General features: G+C 30.6%; 2 protein-coding genes across 2 annotated transcripts; one reads left to right on the top strand and one right to left on the bottom strand.

Annotated features, from left to right (window-relative positions):
* The first annotated feature begins 10525 nt into the window (after positions 1 to 10525).
* Positions 10526 to 15459, top strand: LOC106764754 (aspartate aminotransferase P2, mitochondrial). The gene is made up of 12 exons (XM_014649129.2): positions 10526 to 10750; positions 10822 to 10902; positions 10977 to 11045; positions 11736 to 11930; positions 12267 to 12305; positions 12391 to 12480; positions 12585 to 12693; positions 12781 to 12890; positions 13257 to 13400; positions 13549 to 13715; positions 14587 to 14851; positions 15023 to 15459. The coding sequence occupies exons 2-12, from the start codon at positions 10825 to 10827 to the stop codon at positions 15152 to 15154; spliced, it is 1398 nt and encodes a 465-aa protein (XP_014504615.1). The 5' UTR covers positions 10526 to 10750; positions 10822 to 10824; the 3' UTR covers positions 15155 to 15459.
* Positions 15460 to 16013: 554 nt separating this feature from the next.
* Positions 16014 to 20909, bottom strand: LOC106764755 (probable receptor-like protein kinase At1g80640). The gene is made up of 10 exons (XM_014649130.2): positions 20485 to 20909; positions 19862 to 20032; positions 19254 to 19504; positions 19047 to 19179; positions 18892 to 18955; positions 18115 to 18211; positions 17897 to 17999; positions 16900 to 17018; positions 16732 to 16821; positions 16014 to 16429 (listed from the first exon to the last, which is right to left on the bottom strand). Exons 1-10 carry the CDS (start codon positions 20621 to 20623, stop codon positions 16253 to 16255), a joined length of 1344 nt encoding a protein of 447 aa, XP_014504616.1. The 5' UTR covers positions 20624 to 20909; the 3' UTR covers positions 16014 to 16252.
* Between the last annotated feature and the right edge of the window lie 6389 nt (positions 20910 to 27298).

A 27298-nucleotide genomic window follows, 5' to 3' on the forward strand; every position in this document is an offset into this window, starting at 1 on the left:
TTGCCAAATTTATGACTCTAGGAAAGAGAGCCATTGTCTTACGAGCCGAAGGTCGCGGATTTTTTTAATGTAAATTTGGTTTAGTTTTTTCATAAATTTTATTTTTTTAATAATATTTTTATGTAATAATAATAAATATGCTTTGATGTGTTAGTATAGCATGAACTTTTGATAAAATTCTTTAGTTTCATCAAAAATTATGAGTTTTTAAATCTTTTTTTTTCTTTCTCGAAAATCCTTTTCTTTATTATATTTTGATTTTAGTAGGTTAAGAAAAGCAAGAAAGTGACTTATTTCAGAGTAAATATGCTATGCACTTGTCTTTATAAGGGGATCTTGTGTATTAGAAAGCTCTGAATATATGACATATTTCAGAGTAAGTATGTTCTGCACTTGTCTCTACAAGGGGATCTTGTACATCAGAAAACACCGAATATGATCCTTGAATACTGTATTTAAATCTATAATTTTATTTAAAACTAAATTGTAAAGACTTTTTTCTTTAATGTATTGTGTAAATGAAAACCAACTTTGTCTTGTTTTAATTTAAAGGAAGTGTGAGAAGTAATGAGTTGGGATTGAGAAGATAAGAAAATAAATTTAATTGAAAAAAAATCAGAATGTCTTGTTATAAGTAAAAAAAAAAACAACCAAAACACTACTATGAAGATATGGAAAAGTAGAAAGATGAATTTCCCAGTCTCCCACAACTTAGCAGGTTTGAATGATATTTCTAACTTGCTGACCCATTAAAGAAGGATAAATGAATATCCATTATGCCTGTTCCGATTTGTCATGCTTGACTAACTAATTCGATAGGTTATAATAGATAGACTATCTCTTCATTTTTTAATTAAAAATTTAAAATATTTTTTATACATATTATTTGAAGAACGAAAATATTAAGAAGGTTTAATACCTATTTTGGTCCCTTCTTTGGGAGGATTTGTTCAAAGTGGTCCCTCCTTTTTCAAAAGTTCACTTTAGTCTTACCTTTCGCAAAAACTGTTCAAGTTGATCCTTTTTGGTAACGACGTTAAGTTCACTAAGGGCAGAGCTGCCAGGTGTGTAATGTTTGATGATGTGGCATTGTAATTTGTTTTAAAAAATAATTAATGATGACGTGTAAATGAATATAGTTATGATAAAATAAAAAAATGAATTAGGAGTAATTAGCGTCAGAGAAGATTGAGAATTTGGGGTAATTCGAATTCGAACCAATTTTACAATTGGGATTGAAAGTGGTAGAAGGAGAATCAAAATGCATTTCCAGAATGAACAGACCCAAATCACAAATCCCATGCCCATAGGTTTAAAGCTTATCTTTTGAAACAACTCATATCCCTCATCTTCCACCATCACCCAAATCAACCACCAGCGAAAGAAAATCAAACAACAAATCAATTTCTGAAGTAAAACGCCTCACCATCACAACCTGAGAATTCTGAACACCCTCTCCTTCATCTCCAGAAGTTCAACCCAAACATAAACCCATTTTTTCCCAACCCAATGCTTAACAGAAAACATTCACTACACCAATCAGAAAATCAATTTTTCACGCCCCAAGACTCACGCCCAGCACAATACAGTACAAACAAGAAGGTGATTACCAACGGCGGGTGTGAATTCCGAGTAGAAGCGGTGCAACCATGACGATTTGTTTCACCTTCGACTTCGCATAACAGAGGAAGAGGAGTTTTCTCGCCGACATTGGAGTGGCGACCCTTTCTGGCGTCAACATCTTAAGACGAGGCGCAAGGAGAACCTCGCGCGAAGAGGAGAGGGAAGAGGCACCTTGGTGCAGTGGCTGGCAAAGATTGTGGCAGCGATCGCGCGACGAGCGGCGGAAGAGGGGAACTCTCACCTCGATCGGCGACGACTACGACAACGAACGTCAGCGCCGGCGACGCCTTGCGCCACAACTCGCGGTGGCTGGTTGGGTGGAGGCCTGTTGCAGCGGCAGATCAGTGAGAGGCAGTGGGAGGCAAACTCTCCCTAGGGTTTCTGGTTGAGAAATTATTTTTTTTTAACCCATATAATGAAGTGACACTGCCAGCACATATAAAACGTTCCAAGTCATCAAATATTTGCCAGCTGGTAGCTCTGCCGTTAGTGAAGTTAACGCCGTTACCAAAAAGGACCAACTTGAACAGTTTTTGCGAAAGGTAGGACTAAAGTGAACTTTTGAAAAAAGGAGGGACCACTTTGAACAAACCCTCCCAAAAGAGGAACCAAAATAGGTATTAAACCTATTAAGAACTATGTAAATTTTGACATTTTTATGGATGTGTCAATTTTTATGAAGGCTCTTAAGTCACAATTTTTTTAGTTTTTTGTTGATGAGATTCGTAAAAAGTTTGTTCCCTAAAAAGGAAAGTTGTTTAGTATTGTGAGAAGAAGTCATGTAGTAAATTTGATGATTGTTAACTTGTTGTGTTATAGTTTCTGAGTTTATAAATGATCTATTAAATTTCTTCTTGATGTGAAATAATAGATTCAAAATTTTGTTTGGTACTTAAACAAAGACTGCTCACGATTAAATGTTTTATCTTGTATGGTTCTAATGTAAATGGTGATTTGCAAATAACTATATTTAGCTAGAAAATAACTAATGTGAATGGTGATTTGCATATTACTGTATTTAGCTAGAAAATAAAGCATATTTGCTATGTCTAGATTGAGAGTTTGCTTATGTAAAAATGACCTAAGTAGAACTCATGCATATTATATTTCTTAGGTCTATATATCAGAAATATATGTTCTTTTAACTCATTATAAAGTTAGCATGGTATTAAGGGTGCATAAAATGTTGTTCTGAAAAATACTTTTTGAACATTAGGTAAAGTGATTGTATTAATCTTTAAAGTTATTATTAAAGATTTGGATTTTGAAAATATTATTAAATACTTAAAATATAAAAGAATAGCGAGGAGCATTCTGAGAGGTGAAAGGAGCAACACCCTAAAAAAATTAATTTTTTTCAAACATAAATAATGGACCAAATTGACTCACATATTCTAACACATTTTAACAACATGAATTATCTATTGTTTTAAGGGTTAAATATGTTTTTAGTCCCTATATTTTGGGACGATTTTGGTTTTAGTCCCTCTTTCAAACTAAGGTACAATTTAGTCCTTCAACTTTAGAAAACTCTGGTTTTAGTCATTTTTACCAAATTTTTTTAACTTTATTTGTTGTTTCAAGCACGTTTCATTATAGCATTTGGATTGTTTACACTGTTTGACACATTTTTGCTTCAATGCTGACTGAGAAACGCGTTTGAAACAACAAATAAAGTTAAAAAAATTTGGTAAAAAAAGACTAAAACCAGAGTTTTCTAAAGATGAAGGACTAAATTGTACCTTAGTTTGAAAGAGGGACTAAAACCAAAATCGCTCCAAGGTATAGGGACTAAAAACATATTTAACCCTTCTTTTAATAAGTATTACAAAGTGAATTAGGGATTGCGGATTAGCTCGCTAACTGTAAATGTTTTCAATTTATCAACCCTTTGATCCGTCAACTTATTGCCGTTTAAAGTTGAAAATAATTTGAAAAATTAACCTTTTATATAAATAGGAAACAAAAATATTATAACGTAAATTATTAGCATTTACAGATTAATTTTTAATTATGAATTATAATAAAATAATTTAACAGGAAAAGAAATAATCATTTTATTCGTTAAAAATATTAATTAATTAATTAATTAATAAAAAAATATTTATTCATTTTGAGAAAGAAACAAAAAAAAAAACTGGCAAACTGATTCGTGAGTCCATCTAATCATATCGGACGAGTTCCCCTCATCCCCATTTCTCGTTGTTGAATAAGTAAGCTTTTAAACTTTTATGTAGTTTCGGTTTAAATATTATAAACAACTATTTTAGATTAAGTGTTTGGAATTGTGATATATTTCAAAAACATATTCTGAATTGAATAATATAATATAAATAAAATTATTATTAAATTTTTAAATAAATATTGTGAAAGTGCATAATAGAAGTGATTTTATGTTGCATATGTTCTTTATTTAGAGCAAAATGCGAGTCTAATAAGTATTTTATTACAATTGATCCATTTAGCATAATTGACGTTTACTGTTTGGATGATATGAAGAAGACAGAATTATGACGGATTTCATGATAGAATTTCTTTGTAAGCTGCAATGCAAAGTATAAAAAGCTATGTTCGACAAATTGGAAAGTGTTATAGGAAAAGTATAAGTAATGATATAATGAAGTTTTATGTCTTGAAATCTTTTGACATTAATACTAGATTGGGAAAGCACATTATTTACAAGTGTTGTAGATAAGATTTCCACAAACATATTTCAAATAAAAAAAAGTTGTGAAATTTATTTTGGGATTGATTTATCCTAATAAATGTATCTCTAGATTAATCAATTTCAAATGTATTTTGCAATTGAATAATCTTAAATGTTTTCTTACATTGATATATTTTGAATACTAGTTTACTTATTGACGAGTATCTACTTTCACATTTATATTTTGTTGGGTTAAATATGTTTTTAGTCCCTATACTTTGAAGAGATTTTGGTTTTAGTTTATTTTCAAACTATGGTACAATTTAGTCCTTCAACTTTAGAAAACTCTGGTTTTAGTCTTTTTTTACCAATTTTTTTAACTTTATTTGTTGTTTCAAGCACGTTTCTTAGTTAATATTAAAGCAAAAATGTGTCAAACAGTGTAAACAATCCAAATGCTATAATGAAATGTATTTGAAACAACAAATAAAGTTAAAAAAAATTGATAAAAAAGACTAAAACCAGAATTTTCTAAAGTTGAAAAACTAAATTGTACCATAGTTTAAAAATGGACTAAAACCAAAATCACCCCAAAGTATAAGGACTAAAAACATATTTAACCCTTTGTTTTAAATTGTTACACATACTTCCTACATTTAAAACAAATTTCTAATTTTATAAATATCAACTCTTAATACAAACAAAATACTTAATAAAAACAAAAAGACGTGAAAATTTATAAAAAAAAAAGTTGAGAGAAGAGTAATTAAAAGTCAAAATGTCACATCAATTAAAAATAATCAAATTATAATATATAAACAAGTATTTTATTTGACAAGTTAATTTTATAAAATTAAATAAGACAATAGATATAAATTTAAACTTAAGTCTAACCAGAGAAAAAAATAAAATTAAGTTATTTTGGTCCTTTGTTCCATAAATGATTATGTCTTAAATTCAACAATTTCTAATTCATTGATGAAAATATAAGGTTAAAACAAATGTAAAAATTAAAAAAATGATGAAAATGCACAATGAAAAATTGTTTGTCTAAGATTTCCTAATTGATTCATCTCATGCTTACAAATTACTTTATCTTAAATGTAATGGAATAACAAAATTAAGAGCACAAGTATTTTTTTAGATAATGTACAATTTGTAAAAACTCCTTAATAAGTGGATATTTTTTATGATCTCATTGAGTATTCTCATGAAATGATTTCAAGTGATGACTATTCACTAAAAGTTTTATCAATCTCATACTCTAAAATTTGCAATGAAGATTATAAAAGAATGTAGGGACCAAGTCATCTACAATGAAGATTATAAAAGAATAATTTTATGCAAAAATTGTAGAGAAACACTTTTTAGACAATAAATAACTCTTTCCAACGAAAGATCTTATCATGGATGAAGTTTATTTTTTCTTTGTACACGTAGAAGTTTGTATAAACTTTCATTTGAATTTCTTTTTACTACTAAATTCGAGTTTTTTTTTTATATATAACCTTACTTTCACAAATAAAGGTTGCATTTCTTAGCTACCTAGTAAGTCATGTTGTCAATCTCCATCAGTAGATAATATGATTTACTAAAAGAAATCATATAGGAATACATCCATAGAAGAGTCTTATAGGAGTATATAGTAGGCTAACAATGCATCTTCAATCCTTTCGCTTGAACCTTTTTTCTTAGTTCATATTGTTTTCTCAAAGATTTAGTTTAATTTTGTATCATCTCTACTTGTTTATTAATTTGTGGATGGTATGAAATTAAGATCGTGTAAGTGACAACATATGTCTATAGATTCGTAATCGAAAATTTGTTACCTTAATCACTAATGATTTTGGCTTCTACCTATTTAGATACATAATCAACAAGTAGTACAATGCAAACAAAACTAATTAATAAAATAAGAAACAAACTCATATAGTTAATACCCAAACATAAAATATTTTGAAAAATAATAAAGGTTGTTGAGTTATCTCTTTCCTATATAGAAATGCTACATGTTATCTAATTCACAGTTTTTACTAGAATGTGTAAGCATTACAAAATAATATGATCCAATAAAAAGTAGAATTTAAAAATTTTCTAGCATTGCATTGTGACCCAAAATGGCCTCAATATGCAAGAGTACGAAAAAAAATGATATCTTAAATTTTTGCACTCAACACCTAATAATCTAATTACTACACAAGCACCATAAATAAGAGTCATCCCAACACATAAAACTTAGTCTCACTCTTAAGAAGTATGTATCTTAGGTGTTTTTCCTAATTAAAAAGAAACTCTTGCAAACAAATAATTAATTAGGTCAACATACCATGAGTTCTTACCTAAAAAATTTAAAGGTTGGTCTTCTTGGGAAGTCACACGAATGTGAGACCTTTAATTTCTATGGGATCCCATGATAAGTGTGGATTTCACATTTGGTTTTCTTAAGAGGAACTTCAATGCCACATGACTAGAAAATATTGTAAGGACTTAAAAAATGATGTTTTAGAATCGATACCATCTTTAAAATAACGATACTTGATTATTTTAATATTAAAATGCTAATATATAAATAAAAATTTGATAAACGAGTTTCATTACTTTAAAACACCTTATCTCTCTCGAAACTACTTTCAAGAGTCCTTTAACTTCTTTCTAAGTCTTCTCACTCTTAATTTATCTTTTTGAAGATCTAAGATTGCCGGTGTGATATTTGCAATGAACTCTTCACTTCTACCCAATATGTTTCTTAATTTGAGTAAGTTAGTTTTTTTGTCTCTTTCCTTTATCCAAATCGTCTTCCTTTTTGCATGTGACCTTATTTCGCTTGCATATGTTCTTTTAATCATCTATATGAATATCTACTTATCAGTAATCATAATGGTATGTCGCGATCGTTCTTATGTTGTTTCTATGTGTAGGCAAAGCATCATGTGAAGTTAAAGGAGTTGTTGTATTCTTAGATTTTTTTTAGGTTGTCCTTTATAGGTAAGGGAAGTTAATTTCTAGCTTTTACATGTTGAGTTGTTTAATTATTGTTGAAATGTGAACTTTGGTGTTTTAGAAATGTGAATTTATGATTTTTTGAATTTGTGATGATGAGATGTGATTAAGATTATTAAATTGATGATTGAACTATTTGTTATTTATAATCTATGCATGATCATGTTTAGTATGCATTGTATTTGTGAAAAGCTTAAAATTTATTGAAGTGTTGTTAAGAATGGCTGTGAGATAGAATTCGGTAATATGACATTGGTTGAGCTAAGAATCATGAATTTTATAATCGTTGAAATGTTTAATACTGAGAATTGGTTTTAGGAGTGTCAAATTACATAAATCATGCTCAAAAGGGGAAGTTGGAATTTTCTGATAGCGTCAAGCACCATTGATAGTGCTCATAAATAATGGCTTCTTTGAGTTAGTTGTCGCTAGGCAAGGGTTCTTCTCACTAGGGGACATTAAAGTCAGAGAGCTCGCTCATTAGGTGTCTTTGGGTGCTAATCAATGTCGTTGAGCACCAGCAAATAAAATTAAATCTTGAGAGCTTCAAGGGTCCTCTCGTTGGATGACCATTGAGCTTGTTGGGTGCTACTTTGAGCTGAGCACAACTCTTCTAGGATCTTCTCTATTTGAGTTGCGCTATGCGGTAATGACTGACGTTGGTCAGTAATTGGGTGACTTTAAATATATTTTATAAACTTCATAATTGTTTTGTTTGAGGTATATATGTGTATAAATGTTTGTGTATCGATGTTATGAATGTTTGAAATCTGTTAAGTTATGGATTGAAAGGACAAATGAATTTTCAAGGGGGAAAGTCCTTCTGAAAGATGTGTTTCTTTAGGTTTGCATTAAAGTAGGAATTTAGAAATGGAAGTTATTATTACATCCTACTAATCATTCAAACTTATGTAGAGGAGGAGGATGAATTAAGAGTTGGGAGTAGTAGGATGTCCGGGTGTAAGGAATAATCTGGAGTTCTATTTGTATAAGATTAACCTTGTTGGTGGAGTTTATCCATCACAAGTGCTAAACTTCTAAGTAGTTTTACATCAATGCATTTTATCCAGATGATTGAGTCTAGAAGAGTCATTATTGATGTGACTTGTCTTTTAAAACAATTTGGATTGTTTAGTTTGTCAATACTACATGTTTAATTTATATATATATATATATATATATATATATATATATAGCAACTATTTTGTATATTGTCTTACCCTATTCTCATTGTCGGTATGTTTTGTGTTTGTGTTCTTCTTTTGCAATGATAACCTTTATTGGTGTGAGCAAATGAGGAAACAAAAGTTGAACTACCTCTAGAGGGAGATGGTGATGCAACTGTGTAGTTCTAAGATTGTTGTTCATGTTGTATAGGGCATTTTTGAAAAACTTTCAATTATATGTATATTGTTCATAATTTCCTTGCGTTGTAGATATATCCTATGTTGTTACAGGGTTGGGATAATTGTAATAGCACACTCTAGATTTTGGATTATATGTCTTTGGTTTAGTAATTATGTATTGTTTCATTTAATAGTTTATACTATTAAATGAGATGTTACAAATATAATCACTTTACTAAGAAATGAATACCAATTTGACCGTTTGAACATATTCCATTTTTCCCAAATCATAGAAATTCATCTACTGATATTTGATACAATATCAAGCGATGGTAGGCTGACACTGAGCGTTAGTTCAGTATGCAGGACTGTGAGCATTTTAGCTCTAGGTCGTTGTGCAATAGTTTGTACCATTGTGTGTCGTAAAATGTGAAATGTTTTAGCGTTGAATAATAGTAGGAAACCACTAAGCATCATTTCTCATTACAGGTCTGTAGCAATTCATTCCAAGACGCTGAGTGGTAGAAAAGTGTCGTTGAGCGCGACTTTTTGGGAGAAGAATGACACTAACTGCTATGACTAGTGTTGAGTGTCACCTTTTGCAAGAAGTCTAGCGTTGAGCACTGCCTCTGAATGTCAGTCTTTGTGTTTGATTTATTTTATTCTTTGGCTATTTGAGATTGATTTAAATGAACTTTAAGTATGTTTGTGAGTAATATGACTTTGTATTTAGATGAGGATTTTGTTATAGATATGTTTCAATATTGTTGTTGAAAGAATATCAATGAGAGTTTATATGCGGTGATGATATTTAATGTATACATTGGCACAAGGGAGTTCAATAAGGAGATATCTTGATATTCAACCAACCATTCAACTCATATAAAGAGGAATGGTGGGGGAAGAGAATTGTAGGAGGTATCTTGATATTGTACCAACCATTCAACTCTTCAAAACATAAATATTACTAGAAGTGCATATCTACAATGAAACTCTATGTCAAAAGTATGTATCTAGATAATTGAGTTTAGTATCAATTGTTTATGTGTATCTATATGATTGTATTGTATTTAATCCATGTTTAACTTATATTTGTTATGATTTATTTTTTACACACTAACTTATCTTATTATTTTTCTTTTGTGTTTTTGTTGTTTATTTGTAATGATCACTTTACAAAATGAATAAATGGTAAGGTAAGCGATGATATGCTTTTAATGAAAGACAAGTTTACGATAAAATAATTGTATAGTCTTCTTTAAATATTAGTTGTTTTATTTTGAAAGATTCATAGTTTATATATATATATATATATATATATATATATATATATATATATATATATATATATTATAATATAATATAATATGTTAATATAGTTATTATGTTTTGTGTTATCAAATTGCAATGTTCTTTTTTTTTAATAATTTTATGCTGTTAAATAAAATATTACAGCAAATATTTTGAAGGATTAATGCTTTTTTAACTTAATACATATTTAAACTGATAATATACAAGGATTTTCAAATTGTTACGTCAACCTAACCATTGAAAATTATTATTGATATGACTTTTAAAGTAAGAGAATTATTATTATTGTTATTATAATGGTTGTTGTGGTTTTAGTAAAAAATAATTAATATTCTCTAATGCTTAATATAAAATACTTTAAACAATTACACATATCCATAAAAAAATAATTTAGTATAATTTAAAAAATGTTGCTAACATATTAATTTAACCTATAATGGTTTTTAAAATTCTTTCACTATTTTAAATAGAAAACTCATAATATTTTATAAAAGTTAAAATATAAATACTCATACTATTAATAATAATATGGACAAAAAGAGTGTAAATTGATTAATTATTATAAGAACTATTTTTAAATCATACTTATCTAAACTGAACCCGATTGAAGTTCTCGTCGTGACAAACCAATAAGGGAAGAACTTTTCTGCCTTTCTCCACTTTCTTCTCTTTCTTACCGTCGCCCACTGTTTCCCTCAGTTATATCTCTCTACACTTCTTCAACTGATTCACACGCACAAAACGAATCTACTTCATCTCATCATCAACGTCTTAACTACGCTATTCAACTTCCGCAGCACTCAAATCCATTCATTTTTTCACAGTTAGTGTAACTGTTTCTGCCATAATTTCGTATCAAAAATCGTTGCAATCGCTTAACATTTTCTGTTGCAGGTGATGGCTTCTTCTGTTCTCTCCGCAGCTTCGCATTCTCTCTCTGCCTCTTCTTCTCTCTCCTCGCGCCAAATCCACAAGGTACCTCTTTCTCATTGTTCCCACATTGGTTTTGATGACTACCCTTTCTGTGATTTAACGTTTCTGTCCAACAGGGGAAACCCAAGGTTGGAGACAACGCTTTGAGATTTAACAATGGAATCAACTCCTTCCCAAATGCAAGGGTATCTTCTAAAAATGAAAGCTTATTGCTTCAATTGTATTCATCTGTTTTGGTTTTTCTTTGGTTGGTTCATTTTTATTTCGTTATTGCTTTATGATCAATTGGGTGGAACTATTGGGAAACCAAGTTGGTTTTTGCATGTGATATCTCTCATGGTCTGTCGGGTGTCGATGTCTGTAAACTGACGGAAAATCGAATTAGTCTTGCATAGAGACACTTGAATGGACTCAAATGAAACTTTTTAAGTTTAGCAGATTAATGACAAGAGAGATCAAAGGAATATTTTAGCCACTTTGTATTTGTTAAATTAACCTCAGTGTTGAATTTTTTTTAGAGTTTATTTTCTATACATTACTAGTATGAGACATCCTTTTGCAGACATTCAATGAGATTTTACTACTTTGCCATGTCATCCTGTTTATTAATGATGATGCGGTGAAAAGATAAATTCCAGCTGGATGTCCGTGTAAGGATGTTTTACAGTGGGGTGTATAAATTAAACTTTTTTTGTAAAATAAAAGTTCAATTTGTATTGTGATTAGTTATATTCCCATTCTCCATATCATACTTGATGGAAGAACAGTGTTAAAGCTGTGTAAAAGTAGTTAGTGAGGATTAAGGAGTGTGAGGGCACAAAAACTGTGTGTGCAAGTGCGCTAATACAATATGATTTCTGTCAATTTTGTTTCAGTCTAGTGGTCGGGTCTCTATGACTGTTGCACTTAATGTTTCTCGGTTTGAGGGCATACCTATGGCTCCTCCTGACCCAATTCTTGGAGTTTCCGAGGCCTTTAAAGCGGACACAAGTGATGTAAAGCTCAATCTTGGAGTAGGGGCGTACAGAACAGAAGAACTACAGCCATACGTGCTTAATGTTGTTAAGAAGGTATCTGTTCCTTTATATGTGTACTGTCTGAATAGCCCTTTGCAACAATTCATGCTTTCTTCTTTTGGATTGTGCCATCTGGGTTATGCTTTATCTTGTACACCAGCTCCCGTGTTTTGTTCTTTTCAATTACTTCAAGTTCTTCTTGCACAGCCTTCCTCCAAGCTTCTTCATTAATTTCCTCTTCAAAGCTTTCTGGTTCTACAACACAATAATTGCACCTTGTATAAACATCATAGTTTGCACAATTTTCCTGTCATATTTTTTCTTCACGTTCACAAACCTAAGACTATTTTTTAATTGATGTTGATTTAGATGAACTTCTTTGTTTTTTAGGCAGAGAATCTTATGCTGGAGAGGGGGGATAACAAAGAGGTAACTTTGTTTACAGAATATGCGACTGTGTTGTGTGGAACCATTGGCCCTTAGGTTATTGACTGAGATTTAACTTGCAATGCAGTATCTCCCTATTGAGGGTTTGGCTGCCTTTAACAAGGCAACGGCAGAGTTGTTACTTGGAGCAGACAACCCAGCAATCAAACAGCAAAGAGTATGTAGTTGTTTAGAAAACATAGAAGTTTTGAAGGACATTGCAATTTCTTGGTTAGGATTTTTTTTTTCCATTTCTTACTTACATTATTCAGTTGCATCTAGGTTGCCACTGTCCAAGGTCTTTCTGGAACTGGTTCTCTGAGGCTAGGTGCAGCTCTGATAGAAAGATATTTTGCTGGGTCTAAAGTTTTGATATCAGCTCCTACCTGGGGTGTGCTTTTCACTGCTTACTATGTTTATATTAGTTGTATATTTGTTTGGGAGTTCATTCAACCTGGGTTATCCTATTATCTTGCAGGTAATCACAAGAATATTTTCAACGATGCTGGAGTGCCGTGGTCTGAGTACCGATATTATGACCCCAAGACTGTTGGCTTGGATTTTGAGGGCATGATTGAAGATATAAAGGTTACGTTCCTGATCCAGATCGTAGCAAGTCAAATGGACAATGAATACTGTTATATTTAACTGCTTTGAATTGGAAATCAATGTTCAAGAATGTTCTATCTATTCACTTATCCCTTCTTAATCTTTTTTGTAAAAATACATGTTTTAGAAAATATCTTTTACGTAAAATACAACTAGTGTAATCGTTTTGATTAACATGCCATTACTGGGTAATGTATTTGATGCTCAATTGATCTAGTAGTTGTAACTTGCCATCTTGTTATAGGAAGGCACAAGTAGAAACACAAATTCATATTTAATTTGAAGATTCCTCCGATCCAATATATGATTAAACTCACATAACTGTACATTTCGTCATTTTTACAGTCAGCTCCTGAAGGATCTTTTGTGGTACTACATGGATGTGCTCATAACCCAACTGGTATTGATCCAACCCTTGAACAATGGGAAAAAATAGCTGATGTAATTCAAGAAAAGAACCACATTCCCTTTTTTGATGTTGCTTACCAGGTACCAATCTTGGGGTAAATTAACTAGTTCTTAATAAATTTCTCGATAGGAACTGTCAAAAACCATTGACATATTCAGCGTTCTGTCTAAATTTTTATGGAGACCTAGAACCTAATTTGCAACATGCTGAACCCCTTATTAATTTTAGGGCTTTGCCAGTGGAAGCCTTGATGAAGATGCAGCTTCTGTGAGACTGTTTGTTGCTCGTGGTATGGAGGTTCTTGTGGCTCAGTCATACAGTAAAAATCTTGGTCTTTATGCTGAAAGGATTGGAGCAATCAATGTGATTTCATCATCTCCAGAATCTGCAACTAGGTATGGTAAATTAAGTCTCCCATTCTTTCTCATATCTGAAGTTGAACGGAAATGTCTAGGAAAAAGATTGGATCTTTCTATTTCCATCCTGTTCAGTTTTATCCCTTTTCTAGTCAGATAAAGGGATCATTTTATCAATTAAGTAAAGGTAGTAAGAAGTAGCTGCAATCCTCTAAAGCGATGTTTGGAAGAACTTATTTCCAGTTTATTTTAGGTTATGATATAAGCACTTACGTAAGTGTTTTGGGAGGGTTAATGAAACTAGCACATGCCATGTTCATAAGCGGTTTTCTGTTTATTTCAATATACTCTTCAGGGTAGATTATAAAAACAACTCACAATTTATATGAAAACAATTTAACCCTATTTTCTCTCAATTATAGATACACCTTATGTACAAGAGCTTATTTGGTAAGTGATCATTCAACAAGCTCTTAATTAAGTTCTTTACCCGAATGAACTAATACTTTCTTTACTGAAATTGTCACAAACGCTCCAGTTCTGTTTTAAGAAAGGCAACATCTTGGATTTCAACATGATTGGGGCCTTGTATGCCTCAGTAAAAGTTCTGTTTTTGGGCATATAGTCTGAACTGTTAGTTGGTACGTGGTTAATAGTTAGTTTTTGTTTTTTGGATTCACCTTGATTGGGGCAATGTATACCTCTTGTATTTTTGTTTTTTGTATCTACATATGTTTTCTGTATCTACAAATGTTTTTTTAAGTGGAGAGACTCGAACCTACTACCTATCCCTTCAGTTCAAGCAACTCTGTAAATACCTTTCTGTTATGCATAATGAAATTAAGCTCCCTTTTTACACTTGTCCAATCAGTATTATCTTGATGAACAATGTGGTAACTATGTATTACAGGGTAAAGAGCCAGTTGAAAAGGCTAGCCCGACCTATGTACTCTAATCCACCTGTACACGGTGCTCGAATTGTTGCCGATGTTGTTGGAAATCCAGTTCTCTTTAATGAATGGAAAGCAGAAATGGAAATGATGGCAGGAAGAATCAAGAATGTTAGACAACAGCTATACAATAGTATTACTTCAAAAGACAACAGTGGAAAAGATTGGTCGTTTATACTTAAGCAGATAGGCATGTTCTCATTCACCGGCTTGAACAAAGAACAGGTATTTGACTCCCGTTATTATTACTTCTTGCCTGTGATCAATTTCTGTCTTTTATGCACCACTTCGAGTCCTATTGCGTCGAATCTTTCAAAAACAATATTGATCTGTAATTTAATTTTACGGTATTGTTATATTGTCCGTGTTCTTAAATAAGACATTGTGTTTTATCAGAGTGACAACATGACAAATAAGTGGCATGTATACATGACAAAGGATGGAAGGATTTCCCTGGCAGGATTGTCGTTGGCTAAATGTGAATACCTTGCAGATGCTATTATAGACTCGTATCATAATGTCAGCTGAAACTCAATCAAATATTTTTGGTAACTTTTGTATCCAATCGGAAAGATTGTGAGTGCATTAAAATAATTTATGTATGCATTAATTGTCATACATATGTACCTCCAAGTACCTTAGGAAATTTTGTAATCTCAAAACGACTTAGTATTGATGCATAACAAGTCGGATTATATCAGTACCGATGCATAACAAGTATTGACTTAAAGCTTGTTGAATCAGTACCGATGCATATTGTATGTTTCTCATTTCATATGGGTGAGACTGAATAAATCATGATAGCAAAGTTTCATTGGCCATAATGTCCTCTAGTCGTTAGTGGGTACCTTTTTTCTTTTGTCAAATCCTCCTTCCATTGTGATCCAAGCATTTTTGTTGATAGAGATACCCTGAAGTTTCACGCGTCAATTATTGTGAACGGTGATGAGGTATTGTGCAACCAAGAACGTAAATTGAATATATATGGTTTTCCTATTTGAACCAAAAATTTAAAGGCAAGAATGTCTTGGTCATCTGCATAGAATCTGGACAAGTTACCATGTTGAAATTCCTTTAAACAATGCTGTTGGAAGGAAATGCAGGGAAGAATGGAGTAGGGGTTCTTAAAATTTATACATCTCTTGATTTAGCAGTATCAAATTTAGAAAAATCCAATAATGTAAAACATTCTTTTATACTGTATCATTAACTAAGTATTTAGGAAATACAATAGCAGACAGAGTGAATTGGAGGACGTTGTTAGCATGTACGAATTATTTGTAGTCTGGTTTGCTGTTGATATGGCGAAAGAGGGAATAAAGACAATAAGAGTCTCTATGAACAATTCAATGATCTGATCCTATATACACAAATATTTTCACAAAAGTGAAACCAATTTGCTGGCATTTATCATTAACAATCCAATGCTCTCATACACTATTTAGGCCTGCTCTTTTCCTCAATCTATCTGCAGTCACACTCCCGGGCTGGGTTTATTACAAAATGAGTGTAGTTGTCATGGATCTTTCTGTAATATCAAGCCTTGATGAAGCCTCACTATTTGGGTAGAGAATCACAAAACATGTCATTGAAGGATTATGAGTGAGTGATGCTGTCTCAAACTGATCATGGACTAGAATCCTCATGTGGGTTAGCAGGTAATACTTGCTGTGGCAGCTGTGCTACTTTAAGTGTTCCTCCAAGCTCTACAGGGACAAGAGGAATGAGTGAGTGGAGAACATCTGCAATTAGGGGACGGTAACTTGGCTCTGGTTGCACGCACAGCACGGCCACTGCAGCAACCTACAAAGTACAAGGTCAATGTTGTAGTTAAGCAAAGTCTATTTGATAATTTTTTTCATACACACGTAAAAGAAAAAAAAATTTTCTATAAATTAAAATTAATTTGACTTAATAGTTGTATATAATTTCTTTCTATTAATCTTCTTATTTTCAAAATGAAGAAAACATCAATTTTCTATTTTATTTTTTATGTTTTCATGAAGTTAAGCATAGTTTTCATTCGAAACAATCTTCATAAATGGCCAAAAAGGTAAGTAGTAATAAATTGGAAAATATGAGTTCTGTTTCCGAGGCACTCAAACCTGGTACAAGTGTTTGGGGTCCATTGTATCCTTAATTACAGGATCCACGATGTTTGGAAGCTTAGATCTGTCTGTGAGCTGTGGCATGGCCTGCAAACATCATAAATAGCTACATGTCATTTCCAATACCAACCCAGTTAAATTTCATGATCATCGAGCAAACAGTACCCATGTGACAATGGATTGGCATTGAGCTGGTGCTAGTTTTTCCACAGGCTTCTTTCCCAAGAGAAGCTCCAGCAGAACAACTCCAAAAGCATATACATCACTTTTATCAGTCAATTTACCTACAAAAGAAAATTCAAAATGAAACTTCCTCAATAGATAACAGTTCAAGTTTTGCCATAACTGTTTCTCCGTATTCCAAGAACATTCCTGGAAAAGCGATCCAAGAACATCTCATTATTAACGTGTAGTAGTTTGATTTACAGTCTCCCTTTATAATTAAAAATGAACTTGCCATATGATTAAAGTTTTCAACTGAATAAAAAAGGTATTATACTTCCAATGTTTCTCATCTCCAAGACAGGAATCAATTGAACTAAATTTCAGTTTGCATCCTTAGGACATTTATTATTATCATTATTATTTTTTATCACTGACAAGAAGCAGCTGGAGCAAACTAGGCATATGGGGCTGTAAGGTGTAACAGACAACATATTAATTTAATAATAATCTATATAACTTGCCAGATCAGATGGCACGTACATTCCCAAGAGAAGCACAAGGTACACACAATTAAAAGCTATTAAATGGCTCAGGATTATCATGTGTTCATAGCTTCAATCAATCTTCACATCACACTTAATCAGATTTTTTAATTTACGAAAAAGAATTAACAAAAGGAAAACAATTTATACACAATATTAGTTTCATAAGTGTTGTTCTGTAAGTAAATTTAAAGTCTATCTGCACAGTAAGTAATCAAAAGAACTACACTATCAAAATCTCTATGTTCTATAAGGATTTGCTTAGAATCATCCAATCATGTAATAACTTCTTGCACAGATCACACTTTCAAAGTCACCCTTTCATAATTAATGCATCAAGTGTCCAAAAATACAATTATCTTGGATCTGGTATGTTAAAAGTTTTAAACATTTAGCAACTTGTCAGACCATTGCATATGCTATGAAATTATATGTCATATGAGTTCAGTTCATACCATCTAAAAGATACTCCGGGGCTACGTAACCCAACGTGCCTGAAAGCTTGATATTATTCTTGTTTTGGGTCCCATTGGTTATGGCAAGGCCAAAATCAGAAAGCTGAATCCACCAGCAACAGCACGCAGAAAAGAAGCTTTTGTGAACACAATAAAAATGTATGGTACAAAAAGAGAATAATAAATACAACAAATTGAACATGGCCTTTTTGTTTTACCTTAGCATTGAACTTTGCATCTAAAAGAATATTAGAAGATTTCAGATCTCTATGGATCACTGCAGGATAACAGTGTTCATGCAGATATTTTAATCCCCTGGTTGGCATTAATCAAATACCATGTCAGCAAAGACAAAATAAACCAGATAAAAAATTTCAAACAACACACTCACAATCTTTTAACACACTTCATCATTAACCAAAAATTATTGAATGTAATTAAACTATACATACTCCTTCACTGTCATATCTTTTTGCTGGAAACAATTTAACACAACACCAACATTCTAAAAAAGATTATCAGTGGTAGAAATGAAGAAAAAAGATTTATTATTATGGATCAGTTTGGTTACTCATAAAAGTGTTTGAAGTAAATAATTTTTAAAACAAATCACTTATTTAAGAAGTAGTAGGATTTGCTTCTTTTAAAAACATGCATATCACTAATTATTTTTAAAATAAGCAAATTTTTTTAGAAAACAACACATCAATATGTTTATTTTATATATAAAATATTTAAGAAAAAAACACAAATAAACTCATCCTATATTAGAAAACTAAAATGACAGTAATTTTAGAATTTATTTTTTCTTTTAATACTACATTAGCAATGAGATGAAAGGAGTAAATAAGACCCATTGAATAAGTATGGCTAATTATTTTGTGACTTCCAATAAGTTTCAAGAATAATAAAAAGATGCATGGAAAAGAGTGAAACTAGCATTGCTTCTAAGCAAATATGATGATATAGATAAATAACTGTTTAGGGAAGGTCACCTTGCTGTGTCAAGAGCAATCTTCATCCTCAAATGCCAAGTCAATGCTGAGCCATGAGAAGGTCCTTCAAATAATAATAATTTTATAGCCGAGCTCATTATATCTTAATCATGTGTCTTATACTAGGTAATAAACCATATAAAAAAATGTTTTACCATGTAATTGTGTTTCCAATGATCCATTGTGCATCAATTCATAGACAATAATCCTTGTAGCTTCATTACTGCTACATCCCAGCAGAGAAATTACATTTGGATGTTGAATTTTACTTAATAATTCCACCTCGTTCTGTAAATTCATAGAAGCACAACTATTCAATATAATAATGATGGAAAAATGAATAAATTATTTGCATGGATTACCTCAAATTCTTGCTCAGCACACGGATTTTCACAGTGCAATTTCTTAACGGCAACTTCCAAATTATCATCCAAATGTGCTTTGTAAACACATCCAAAACCTCCCTCACCTAAGATGTTACTTTCCTTGTAATTGCCGGTTGCTTTTTCTATTTGCTTATAATCAATTATTGGAACACACCCTTTCGTACCAACCAGCTTTATAGAGCTGAATTTACTCAGAGTTGGTGCTGAAGCTGGCCCTTTCTCAGCATCTTGGAATTTAAATTACAGAAAAAAGGGAAAAAATTACAAACCTCACACAGTACCAAGAAAGCAAATAAATGTCAAAGTTCCTTGAGATCCCAAAATAGTGATTTGTGAAGCAAAATATAAACCTAAGAGATCTTTTGGTTTGAAAAAGAAAAGCTTTTTTTTTTTCTTAACTATAGTTCTTGATTTTAAAGGTTTGCATTGAGAACAGTGAAAACAACTATACATTGTTTTCTGTTTCCATTCTTCAGAAAATAGGAAACAAAGTAAAAACAGAAAAACGTAAAAAAATAAAGTTTAACCAAACCAAATTTCAAGAGATTCTGAGAAATGGAATTGTGAAAAAAAGGGGGAAAAACCTGATCTTTGAACGTTTTTCCCTTTGGATTTTGAAGGATACTTGGTATGATAAATCCAGATGCACAACACACTCAAAATGACTGCACCAAGTGAAGTGCTGGCTATGGCAATGGCAATTACCATTTTCTTGTGCGAATCCATTTGCCGCTGTTCAGCCCCCATCACAATTCCTGACAAATATGCAGTATATGACAGTGAGCATCAAATCAAATATAGATGGAAACAAAATATGTCCAATTCATTGAAATTTCAAAACATTAATGACAAGTTAATAGAGTTTAAGCAAAAGGGTAGTGATAGTGTAGGATCCAAATACACGCAATAAAACGCACTAGTCAAGAAATGAATAAAAATTAGTTACTACAACCTATCAGCATTAAGTGCCTTCCATGATTTTCAAATTCAAACTCAAAACTGTTGAATGCCACTCCATCAGAAGTGACACAGATTGTGACATGGACAACAAAATGGAACAGAAACATAAGTAATGAATCAGACACAGCAACAGACAAACATAAAATTGCAACAAGTATCCACATTTAGTATCTGAACATAATTGTCCCCGAAAAATAAAACGTGAATAACAAAGAAAAACACACAGACAGAAAAAGAGGGAAAGAACCTGGAGAGGAAGCAGACATTGAATTGGGAAATGGAGAAAAGAGTGGAACTTGAGGTGAGGAAGCAAAAGGGTATGGAGAAGCAAGAGTCCAAATGGGTTTGTGGAGCATGAGAAGCAAAAGAAGAAGCTTCGTTTTCATTGTTTCTTTCTAAGAAAACATGAAGATAAAGATAGAATAGATGTGTGAGTGAAAGAAAAGAAAGAAAGAAAGAAAGAAAGAAAGAAAGAAAGGGTTGTTGTGTCACACAAACACAAACACAAAAAGCAACACCACCACACTCCCTGAGTGAGAGAAAGTGAGAGGGTGTTTTGAGATCTTTGAGGCTTGACCTCTTCTTTTAAACTTCCATAAAAACATTTGCTTTATGTTATCTTTTTTAACCCTTTTTTTATTTGAGCATTTTCTGTCTCATCTTTCTCCTTTATCTCCTTCTTTAACTGTCTTTCTCATGCTTTCTCAATGGAAGAAAAAGGGACAACAATGAACAGATGAGGTTTAATTTTAAGGTGGGGGCAACTGCACGACAATCATGTGCACTCGTGCATTGTTTTCAATGTTTGAAACAAACACTCCTTTCACCCACAATCTTTAAGCCCAAAATTTAAAGAAGGAAAAAGAAACTTGTGAGCATCACCACAATTTTTTTAATAGATTTTATTCAAATCCTCAAGGAAAAAGATTAATCTTATTATCATTTACTTCCATTTCAATAAACTAATTGGATAATAATACATTTTAATATTATCATGTGATTAATTTAAAATTATTTTAGAATCAATAATAATAATTATAATTATCAAAATAAATGAATCACATAATAATACGGAAATATAATATTATAATGTTGTTAAAATATCATTATTCAAACTAATTTTTCACTATTCAACTCTTAGTTGATAGTTCATAAACTTAATTTATTAGCTAATATGGTTTAATCATAAACTTTGTTGGACTTTTCGTTTTTTGGCAAAATTGCCTCCAACAAAACCTAAATCAATCAATTTGAATTTTTCCTTTTTTTTTCTATAATCTGGCCCCATGTGACGAACCCTAATCATGTAACTTGGGAAGATTGAACAAATCTACATATTATAATTTTTGTAAATTTACGACAATATGAATTTTAAAACATGTGTGAGTTAAATTTGATTGGTATTAACATACAATAACTATTTTTAGAGGGTTTGTTGTGAAAAGATTTGTTCTAATCTAGGGTCATTTGAAAACGAAAATGCCATAATCAAATTAGGTTAATTGTGTAGTACCCTTTTCCTTGTTCATTTTGTAGGAAAGTCTAATATAGTTAATACTCACAATCACAAACGTCATTGTCACAGCTCATGGATAAGAAAAATCTTAAAAGCATAGTCAAATCATTGGTAGCTAATGGAAGATTATTGGTTAAAAATATTTGTTAACTCAAATTAAACCGTATTTTTCAAACTCTGAATCTATTATTGTTTTTAGTACGATCGAGCAATCATTATACTGAGATTTTTCTCATAAATATTTATGATAGTTATATACTTAAAAAATTTGGAAGTATTATTCAAATTGAAATAATTCCGTAAATCTACAAGCTTACTCTCTACCATTTTTTTATAAATTTCGAGATAAAAATTAATCAAAAATAATATTTTTTTCTTAGTTAAAATTAGGTTATGTATAATGTGTTAAAAATATTTTTTGGGGGAATTTTTTTTATAAATTAGTTTGTATAAACTAATTATAGTTTTTTTTTTTAAATTTAATTACCCTTTTGGTTCCTTGGGTATTATAATTGTGTGCTATTGTCCTTATATATATATATATATATATATATATATATATATATATATATATATATATATATTTGTTGAGTCTTTTATACATATTGCAAATGTTTGATTTCAGTATAGGGTTCAATATATATTAAATAGTAGTAATTACATGATAGAAAAAATAAAATAGGAAAAATATATTATGTTATTGTTTAAAAACGATATTAATTTTGATTAATAGTAAGTTAAGTAAATTTTCATTAATAAATTGTGTTAAAAACTTGTTAGATACATTTTCTTGAAAGAATATTTTCCTCTTTAGGTATTATTGGGTTGGTTTGTTCTTGAAGAACTTGTTGGTTAATATTTGAGCTTTGTATAAACAAGTTATTAATTATCATTAGAGTTCCTTTATTCCTAATCATGCTATATCATTACAAACATTATAGACAATTTCTTTTCTGAATAGTATTTGAGTCTCTTGTCACTGAGAAATAATTAACATGCACAACACTAATTACAAATCATAAATCATTAAGTTTTATGATAAGAAAAAGAGAAAAGGACATGCATATAATATATATAATGTTATGTATATGTATAGTTGATTAATAGTAGGTAACGTGCATCTTCACCAAAATTCTAACCATAATCGACCTAACACGTGAGGATTATTTTTCTAGTAATATATGTATTCAAAAGTTCAAAGATTTTGTCCTTTAGTTATGTGGATCCATTAACTTTTCTTGTTAGGGTTGTTTTATAATAAATAAATAAAAGAAAATGAGAACGTACAACTTTATATACATAATATATTTATGAGTGTTATAAACAATTGTTTCCAACATCTTCATTAATTGTTTATGAGAAAAAAAGAATAACTCCTAATTTGTATTTTTTGCTTGATTTTTTTTTTTTGTATTATTGTTATGTTATGTCTTTAAAATGCATCGATTTGATATTTTATAATTTTAATTATCTCTAATCAAAATTATTTTAAATTCTAAGATAAATAAGTTGATTGTATATAAGAATTATCATTATTTATTGTGGTGTTTGAGTAATGAAATTCTCACTGATTGATAAAAATAATAGACATGAAGTAAAAATTAAGAATAGAAAATTTGTAAAGATACCATATTATTACAATGGGAAAAGATACATGGAAAAGAAAAATACAACTAAATAATAATATTCAATATATGTAAGAAATATTCAAAAGTTTATAGAGCAAAACAGAAAACTTAGCATACAATATCTATATAAATGACTAGCTCTATTTAACTAATGGTAGTTAGTTACTATTAATTCATCGTTAATAAATATCAGAATTTCCCTTGTGTGGGTCGATTTTCTATTAAGTTTAAAAATTTCTAAATAGAGGAAGAATTAATATTTTAATATTTTAAGTTAAGAATATATATTCTTAAACTAAATTACTTTTCATGTATAGAAAAACTTTTACCTAAACTTCTTTTTCTAAATTTGATTTTATAGTCCTCAATGTTACGAAAAATAAATTAAGATTATCTCATTATATTATAAAAAAAAATATATATATATGTTAAAAAAGTTTTTTTATACCGATTTTAGAATTTGTGTAAAAAACCAGTATAAAACATTTTCACTTTTCTATACCAATTTCATAACCAATATAAAAAGTTATATTTTCATAATACTTAAGACTATAACCGCTACAAAAAGATTAATTATTCTTGTATAAGCTCTTCAAGGTATTGGATGTCGTCTTAGTTAATGTTGTTGTTGTAGTCCAATCTGTGAATAATACTACACTTATATAAACCTAACCTGAAACACCTTTAAACGTATTCTAAGCTAAAAAATTACCTAAAAAGAAAAAGTCAAATGTTCTATAGTGTTGGTGTATGATCTCATTTCATACTTAATAAAAAAGGAAAAATACTCAATTATTAGAAAATTAGGACAGAATGTAATGATAATAATTCAAAACCATTCAATTTCTCTTACTTGAATGAGTGATTTTTTTTTTTTTTACACATTACAATGAAATAAAGATACTCTGAACCATCTCTTTCCCAAAATAAAGAAGAAGTAGTGTTATCAAAATAGTCTTTTGGAATTTGAAATGGATGGAGTTTATGGATCTCACCATCTCACATTTATGTTCCATGGCTTCTTCCAACATCTAACATATGCTTTGTATAACAAACATAGATAATATTTGTGAATGCAAAGAAAAAAAAGAAGACATTTTTCCAAAAAGTGGCAATGAAAAAGAAAGAGAAAGAAAAACCATAAAATATAGTTTATTTGAGTGTCAAAGCCATAGTCGCTGAAATATTGAGGGTCTAGAATTGGAAAAATTGGGGACTTGTTGGTCAATGTGTAAAAATGGGTATTGACAAAAAATGGATGATTCAAAACTAGAGAGCCCTCCTATATCCACCTCGGGCGAGCTATGCATGTTGTCACCCTAGATTCAGCCACAACTCAATTGTTACAACTTTCGCCTATTCAGATATGTTGTTGTTGACGTTGAATGAAATTGAAGTGTTGTTGCACTACGTCACTATCGTTGGAGGTGTCACCAACGATGCCACTCTATCCTCCTCATTGTTGGGTGCTGAAATGAAAGATTGTGGATTCGTATGTGTGGGGAATGAAGAAGGAAAGAAGAGAGATTGAGGAGGAAGGAAAAAGTTTAAGACTGCAACTTGTGTTTGGGTTTCTTCTATGTGGGAAATTTGATATCCAAGAATCTCATGTTCAACTTCACTTTTTATACTTATTTTAGGTCTAACCAATATAAAAAAAACTTATAATTTAGTACAATACTTTCTATACTAGTTTTGGTCCAACTTGTATAGAAGATCTCACATTATTTACAAAATTGTCACCACTTCACTTTTTATACTTGGTAGTTTATAACCATTATAATATATCGTTATAAAAAAAATCTATTTTGCACTGGTGAAAAGAAATGTTTATTTTCTTTTAAAATATAAGATATTTGTGATGTTTTGCACGTATAAGGTTATTGTATATTTAATTTGATGGTGAAAGATGATTATTGGTTAATTCTAGTTTAGAGTCATGTATATTTATTTCTTGAATTGAGTTATGTGAGAGTAACTTTAGATAGTGCAAAAATTTTACATGTTTATCCTAAATTCTGAGTTAAAGTTGAAATCTAATGAATTAAATTTTATATTTCATCTTAATAATGATTAAGTGAATAGACTTGTTTAGTTTAATATGTATATCTTCTTGAGTTAGACTCAACTACATGCCTAAAAGAAAAACTTATGTGTAAAATTTATTTTGCTTCACTTAAACTAAATAAATAAATAAATAAATAACCAACATATTCATGTGTAATTTTAATAAAATTCATTTTGTTTCTAATAAGATTAAGCTAAAAACGGTAAAACCTTAAAGTTTTTGGAAATACGAAAATTATAATTCTCTCACTTGCATATTTTTAAATTTTTTCATTGCATTCAAATACTAAAGAACTAAATTATATTTTACAAAAAACATTTGTTCATTTTCACTGTTATCAAACTTCTGAACTAAATCTGAAGGATGGTAATGTGAGATAGGCCATGTAGGCCACTCTAATAGGTTATAAGAAAAAGTGTAGGACAAACTAAGTAGTTCAGCCTATTGATCTATTTAGGCCCATCCTACATAACCCACAACCTATGTGGATGATAATGAGATGGATTGAGTTGACTCATATAACTCGTAAAAAGAAATTATCATATTTTAATCCATAAACCAAACAAAATCTTATTTTATTTTATTTTCTTATTCTTTCACTCGATACTTGAATCCTTGAGCTAGTTCTCTTCTTTGCATTTAGTATTGATTAATTCCTATAGTTTTTTTTGGTAGATTAGACAATAATGTACTTTTAAGTTTCCTTATTCACGAAAGGTTTATCTATAACATATTTATTTAATGTTGGTCATAATCTTATGTTTATTTAGTTTATTTCAATTATCAATAGTAAATTTATGGAGTGCAACAAAGATGTGAAATATTAAAACAAAGTTATTGATACAATATTTGTATAAAAAATATTAAAATTTTGTTTATGTTAACTAGTCCACAAACTTACAAGCCAATCATTATGTAGGGTAAGCGAACTAAACTATTTCATAATTCTTATGTGAAACAAATCAACCCAACCTCCTTTTTACAAACCAAATGTAGGACATGTTAATCCACATTGTCACCCCTACTAAATCTTTAACTTGCAAAAATAGATTAGATCAAGGGGGCTTCTGTTTAGGGTTTCTTTCCTAGCCCTACACATCTATGAATATGAACACACTATTTTGTTTGGTGTTGATATTGTTGAGTGACTCGTGAAGATGAGGCTAATTGGTGTTTAATGATGCAGTGGCCCTAATAGTTGCTAATTCTTTAGCTTTGAGATGGTTTATTGTTCAATAATTCATATCCCTTAGGGTTGTTTACAAGATTAAGGACGATAATATTCCTTTATCATCTCCAACTACTTGGACAAAAAGACATAATTTTCCCTAGCTCTCAATCTTTATGATATTCCTTTGTCACAATTACATTCTTCTTGCATTAGGGGAGATATGGTCTATTGCTAAGGAAGCTTATCTTGTTGGTTTTGAGGATTGTAATGCATTGGTGTATTCTCTTGACAAAATATGATAAACCACATACACACTTGGATTTTTTGTAAGAAGCTGGATGTGGCTTGAAAGCATTTAGGTCAAATGAAAACAATTCCTCTCAGCAAAGGATTATATGAATTTACTTTCTCTTCATTAGATGATATGAGAATGATTTTAACTATTGAAATATGGAATTTATCTCTTGAAATTCTTCATGTTTTTGCTTGGACAAAGGACTTTCTCTTATTGGAATATGAAATTTATCTCTTTATATTCTTCATGTTTTGGTTTAGACAAAGGACTTTGTCCTTGCATCTATGAAACTGACAAAATCTCAATTTTGGATTTGTATACATAGCCTTCCTTTGAAATATTCGTAACCGAATGTGATTTTTCCATTGCACATGAAATTGACA

The sequence above is a fragment of the Vigna radiata genome, chromosome 6 (assembly GCF_000741045.1).
Source record: "Vigna radiata var. radiata cultivar VC1973A chromosome 6, Vradiata_ver6, whole genome shotgun sequence".
In the NCBI taxonomy this organism is placed as follows: Eukaryota; Viridiplantae; Streptophyta; class Magnoliopsida; order Fabales; family Fabaceae; genus Vigna; species Vigna radiata.

Bases quoted from the DNA above. Each gene is read 5' to 3' on its own strand.
- LOC106764754 (XM_014649129.2), top strand. From the start codon at position 10,825: ATGGCTTCTTCTGTTCTCTCCGCAGCTTCGCATTCTCTCTCTGCCTCT. The intron at 12,694-12,780 runs GTGTGCTTTTCA...ATTATCTTGCAG, and splicing joins GATATCAGCTCCTACCTGGG to GTAATCACAAGAATATTTTC. The intron at 14,852-15,022 runs GTATTTGACTCC...GTGTTTTATCAG, and splicing joins CCGGCTTGAACAAAGAACAG to AGTGACAACATGACAAATAA.
- LOC106764755 (XM_014649130.2), bottom strand. From the start codon at position 20,623: ATGAAAACGAAGCTTCTTCTTTTGCTTCTCATGCTCCACAAACCCATT. The intron at 18,956-19,046 runs GTAAAACATTTT...TATTATTTGAAG, and splicing joins ATTGGAAACACAATTACATG to GACCTTCTCATGGCTCAGCA. The intron at 16,822-16,899 runs GTACTGTTTGCT...TGATGTTTGCAG, and splicing joins GCCAATCCATTGTCACATGG to GCCATGCCACAGCTCACAGA.